Source organism: Nerophis lumbriciformis, linkage group LG07 (genome assembly GCF_033978685.3).
Source record: "Nerophis lumbriciformis linkage group LG07, RoL_Nlum_v2.1, whole genome shotgun sequence".
NCBI classification, from domain to species: domain Eukaryota; kingdom Metazoa; phylum Chordata; class Actinopteri; order Syngnathiformes; family Syngnathidae; genus Nerophis; species Nerophis lumbriciformis.
The window spans coordinates 45,128,978-45,135,000 of record NC_084554.2 but is presented as its reverse complement, the minus strand read 5'-3'; the positions used below and the strand labels follow the sequence as shown (position 1 = coordinate 45,135,000).

Below are 6,023 nucleotides of genomic sequence, written 5' to 3'. Positions count from 1 at the left end.
TCAGCATAATTTGATGTAAACAAATACAGTTCACATAATTCAGTGCAGGAATCTTCGTTGCTTCAAAACTCAAGACCTATTTTTGGTCAATTAAGACTGAAACAATCGATCCTGTCTTAGAACCAGCCAATGAGGTTCTTAGGTCTTAAATTACCGGAAGTGGGTCTTGATTCTTGAAGCAACGAAAATTCCTGCACTGAATTTTGTGAACTGTATTTGTTTACATCAAATTTTGTCCTGAACTTTCCTTTTACTGGTTATTTTTTCACTGGTTTGTTTTACTCTAAATTTGTTCAAACTGAAGTTTTATATACTGATTTTTTTCTGCTTTGAATTTTTTTGACACTGAATTTGTTTTTCCCTGAATATTTTACACTGAAATTTTCTGCATTCAATTTTTTTTATAATTGCTTTTATTATTTTATTTTTATTATTTTATAATTAATAATTATTTTTTTGCACTGAACTTTTACTCACTGAATTTTAAAACACTTGATTTTTTTATTAATTTATTAAAAAAAATTGATTAGTCACTGTGCTGATTTTTTTTTCATCTAATATTTTGCACTGATTTTCTTTACATTGACGTTTTCTAAACTGAATTTTTCTGCCTTGAATTTTTTTAACACTGAATTTATTACACCGATTTTTTTTTTTTCCAATGAATTTTAAAACACTGTATTTTAATAAACTGATTTTTTTTAAAGACACACAAATGCATATTTAATGAACTTGTCAGCATCATTTCATCTACAAAAAAAAAATGTCTTTCCATTTCAGACTCCCTGACACTGTTGTGTTTTTCACAGACACCTGACTCTTCCTTGGGGGTTGCCCTGCACTTCCACGACTACGTGCTGAAAGCTAAAGACTCGAAGGGCTGCGAGCACGGCTGGTGGAGGGTCAACGAGGTGATGTATGTACAACAACAATCACTAGAGAATAACACCTCTTTCTGTCAAGTTATTAAGAAAGTAGTTCACGCAATGCAATAACACAATAAACTGAGGTTTACCTCCTTCTTGGCAAGTAGCAAAACAACGCCCGCAGAGGACTGATTCGGGGGAGAGGCTTCGCTACAAGTCTTAAAATACATGGTCGCTAAATGTTTGCAAATTGTTTTGCCCCATAAATTATATTATTTATAAATATAACGTAATAATAATAATAAATCTTACTACTACTCATAATATTATTAATAATGTATAATATATATATTATTATTAGGCGCTATACAAGTATAATCCATTTATCATTTTGTGATTGTTTTGGCCTAAAATGCCTGAATTCGTGGCAGCTTTTTCAGAAAGTTGCGGGAAAAAGTTGTGACGTTTTGAGGCTTTTTTTCTTTCAATAACATTGAATCAACTTGTTATTTTATAAATGTATTAATGTTGGAAGTGTCCCTTGTAACCAGACTTTAAAAAGCACAGATTTAAACAAATACTGTAAAACAAATACTGTATTGTTTTACTCGTTTTATAGATAGATGGATAGATAATACTATATTGATTCCTTCAGGAGAGTTCCCTCAGGAAAATTAAAATTCCAGCAGCAGTGTACAGAATTGAGATATAATTCAAAAAGTAAATAATAAATAATGCAGCTGAGATAGGCTCCAGCGACCCCAAAAAAGGGACAAGCGGTAGAAAATGGATGGATGGAATAAATAATATACCACACATACTTAAAAGTAGAACCGAGATGGCAGTATACGCACATTACCCGAGCTCATTGTCAAATTCCTGTCAAATTGCACATTAAGCGCATTTTTTAACTGTTGAGAGCGATCTATTGCGCTCAATTTTGTTGGTAAATTAGAGACGATGAGAGGTTATCATCACACTTCAACACCTCTAACATGTAAGTGCTGCCTCTTTGCTAGGTGTGCATTGCCATTGAAACTATGTATTTAACTATCTCAACATGGTTAAATAACTGTTAAGTATATACGCAAGGAAATAAATGTTTACATACTAAATCAGTGGTCCCCAACCACCGGGCCGTGGATCGATTGGTACCGGGCTGCACAAGAAATAAAAAATAAAAAAATAAAACTTTTTTTTATTTTTTTATTAAATCAACATAAAAAACACAAGATACACTTACAATTAGTACTCCAACCCAAAAAACCTCCCTCCCCCATTTACACTCATTCACACAAAAGCGTTGTTTCTTTCTGTTATTAATATTTCTGGTTCCTACATTATATATCAATATAGATCAATACAGTCTGTAAGCACACATGATAGTATTTTTTTCTGACAAAAAAAAAACCAACCCCCCACCCACACTGGTTTAAATGTAACATAGATTAGATTGTTGCTCATTGTCAAATTACTGTCAAATTGGTTTTCACTATGTAAAAGTGCTTTGAGTCACTGGAGAAAAGTGCAGAGGTGGGTAGAGTAGCCAGAAATTGTACTCAAGTAAGAGTACTGTTACTTTAGAGATTTATTACTCAAGTAAAAGTAAGGAGTAGTCACCCAAATATTTACTTGAGTAAAAGTAAAAAGTATGTTGTGAAAAAACTACTCAAGTACTGAGTAACTGATGAGTAACATACACACACATATCATATAAATATATATATATATATATATATATATATATATATATATATATATATATATATATATATATATATATACACATACATTGATATATACAGTATATCATTTATATTTATTTATTTTGCCGTTTTTGTTTACATGTTAAAGGTGTTTTAATGAATATACATGCATGTTTAACACATATAGATTCCTTTCTTTCATGTTGACAAGAATATAAGTTGGTGTATTACCTGATTCTGATGACTTGCATTGATTGTAATCAGACAGCAGTGCTTAACGTCCACGTTTTCAAATGCAGGAGAAAAAAAGTTCCTCCTTTCTGTCTAATACCACATGAAAGTGGTTGGTTTTTGGTATCTTATTTGTCCAGCTTCCATATTCGTTTTCACACACTTTACAAGAAATACATTGGCGGCAAATTCCGTAGCTTGCTAGCTTGTTTGCGCTGGCTTTCGGAGACTCTTATTTTGAAAGCGCAGGCGCGATGGAGCGGCACTTTTATTGTGAAGACAGGAACTGTGCAGTCAGTCTTTAGGCTTGTGACGGGATGTACGTTAGAAATAAAAAAGTGTCTTTTTTCCTTCACACTTTTGATTGATTGATTGAAACTTGTATTAGTAGATTGCACAGTACAGTACATATTCCGTACAATTGACCACTAAGTGGTAACACCCCAATAAGTTTTTCAACTTGTTTAAGTCAGGTCATGTGACCGCCTGGCTCTGTTTGATTGGTCCAACGTCCCCAGTGACTGCATCTGATTGGTGGAACGGAGTCAAACGTCACTAGTGACTGCATTTTATTGGTGGAACGGAGTGAAACGTCACCAGTAACGCAGGCACTTTGAAGGTCTGTCTGACAGACCAAAACAAACAAAGCGTGCATTAACAGATCGATAAAAATTAGTAGCGAGTAGCGAGCTGAATGTAGATAAAAGTAGCGGAGTAAAAGTAGCGTTTCTTCTCTATAAATATACTCAAGTAAAAGTAAAAGTAAGTTGCATTAAAACTACTCTTAGAAGTACAATTTATCCCAAAAGTTACTCAAGTAGATGTAACGGAGTAAATGTAGCGCGTTACTACCCACCTCTGGAAAAGTGCTATATGAATATATGGAAATATATACATATAATATATGGAAAAACTAGTGAGCATCCTGGATGATGCCAGTCACCCTTTGCATACCGTTATCAGTAGCCAGAGGAGCCTGTTCAGTGCTAGACTGCTTCATCCCAAGTGCAGGACTAATAGACTCAAAAACTCATTTGTCCCACACACCATTAGACTGTACAACTCCTCTCTGGAGGGGAGGGGGGGTACTAGGATGACAAAGGATGCAAAACAATAACAGTGTAATACTTTTTCATAACATGGTCACTTCTGCCTAGTTTCTCTTGTTATATTCTTATTTTACTGTTATATTTGTATTCTCATTGTTGCTTTTTATTTTTATTCTTATTGTGATATTTTTCTATTTTGTTTCCATTTATACCCCCACTATTTACTTTTTACTTTTCAAATTCGATCTCAATTCTGTACACTGCTGCTGGAATTTTAATTTTCCTGAGGGAACTCTCCTGAAGGAATCAATAAAGTACTATCTATCCATCTATCTATCTAACTATAATTCACTTCACATATATATATAATATATATATATATATATATTATATATATATATATATATATGTATGTATTATTATTATTATTATTATTATTTTTATTTTTTTATTATTTTTTTTTTATTTTAATTTTTTTTAATTTTTTTTTATTTTAACGCTTTTAAATCTTTAGATCATCCTCAGATCTATCTGTCGATTCTAAGTTTTTATTAATTTTTATCGGGGTTTGTTTTATGCCCTGTTTTTCAAATAAAACTTTTTTTTATATATGGCAAACAGACAATGTATGCAATATTTTCCTGAAAAAATATTTCAAAGTGGAATATTGGATGTGAAGTAATTGGAACATTGACCACATGAATAATCCATAACATTGATTTTGATACATTATTATTTTAGAGCAGAGACAGCTTTAAAGTGTTATTAGAGTCAATATTGCAATTTTTTCCCGTTACATTTCACCTGTTTGCTCTTTTATTCCACATTTTATTTTATAATATTTTTGGAATGTGACGCGGCCTGTTCAAAAAAATGAGTTGCCCCTGCGCCGCACTTTGGACACCCCTGCCTTAAAGCTACAGACACTTTTAAACTGTCTCCTTTTGGGACACTATGTTGGACGTCCAGCCCCACGTGACCACTTGTTGTCGTCCACAGCTTCTGCGGAAGCTACGTGGGACACCCCACTGTCTTCCGCATCGCCCAGCACGTGGCGGAGGTGGAGTTCCGCTGCACCGCCCGCGGTTCCTCGCAGCCTTTCCGGGCGTCGTACGGCAGCTACAATATCAGCCGACGTAGGCGGGGACACCTGTGCAGGTGGGTGTTTGTCTAGATTGTACCTAATGCTGTGTCTCCTCCCAGCATGTCCAGAAGGTCACTTCCTGTGCTCCACTGGACTCTGCGTGGAGAAAAGTCGCCGCTGCGACGGCCTGGACGACTGCCACGACGAGAGCGATGAGGTCTTCTGTTGTAAGTGTCACATTCTGGAGGACTTTGGTGACGTGTGCGTGATGGTGAACCTGTCCTGCAGCCAGACCCACCAAGAACTGCGGGGGACACCTGCATCCCGTCTTCGTGTGCAATGGAGAGACCGACTGCAGCGACGGAGCCGATGAAAGCAACTGCACTCAAGGTACACTATATTGCCAAAAGTATTTGGCCACCTGCCTTGACTCACATATGAACTTGAAGTGCCATCCCATTCCTAACCCATAGGGTTCAATATGATGTGGGTCCACCATTTGCAGCTATTACAGCTTCAACTGGAAGGCTGTCCACAAGGTTGAGGAGTGTGTTTTTAGGAATTTTCCACCATTCTTCCAAAAGTGCATTGGTGAGGTCACACACTGATGTTGGGCGGTATAGCTCGGTTGGTAGAGCGGCCGTGCCAGCAACTTGAGGGTTGCAGGTTCAGATCCCCGCATCCGCCATCCTAGTTACTGCTGTTGTGTCCTTGGGCAAGACACTTTACCCACCTGCTCCCAGTGCCACCCACACTGGTTTAAATGTAACTTAGATATTGGGTTTCACTATGTAAAGCGCTTTGAGTCACTAGAGAAAAGCGCTATATAAATATATAATTCATAATTCAATTAATGTTGGTGGAGAAGGCCTGGCTCTCAGTCTCCGTTCTAACTCAACCCAAAGGTGTTCTATCGGGTTCAGGTCAGGACTCTGCGCAGGCCAGTCAAGTTCATTCACACCATGCTCCGTCATCCATGTCTTTATGGACTTTGCTTTGTGCACTGGTGCACAGTCATGTTGGAAGAGGAAGGGGCCCGCTCCAAACTGTTCCCACAAGGTTGGGAGCACGGAATTGTCCAAAATGT

The 6,023-nt window shown here is 36.6% G+C and overlaps 1 protein-coding gene across 1 annotated transcript in view; it reads left to right on the top strand.

Moving 5' to 3' along the window:
- The window catches only part of tmprss7 (transmembrane serine protease 7), a 32,153-nt gene that overhangs the window by 14,830 nt on the left and 11,300 nt on the right, over positions 1-6,023 (top strand). The window contains exons 8-11 of the mRNA XM_061966006.2: positions 810-916; positions 4,852-4,988; positions 5,056-5,163; positions 5,225-5,326. Of these exons, the coding sequence (XP_061821990.2) occupies positions 810-916; positions 4,852-4,988; positions 5,056-5,163; positions 5,225-5,326 (454 nt within the window). The remainder of the gene's footprint in view (positions 1-809; positions 917-4,851; positions 4,989-5,055; positions 5,164-5,224; positions 5,327-6,023) is intronic.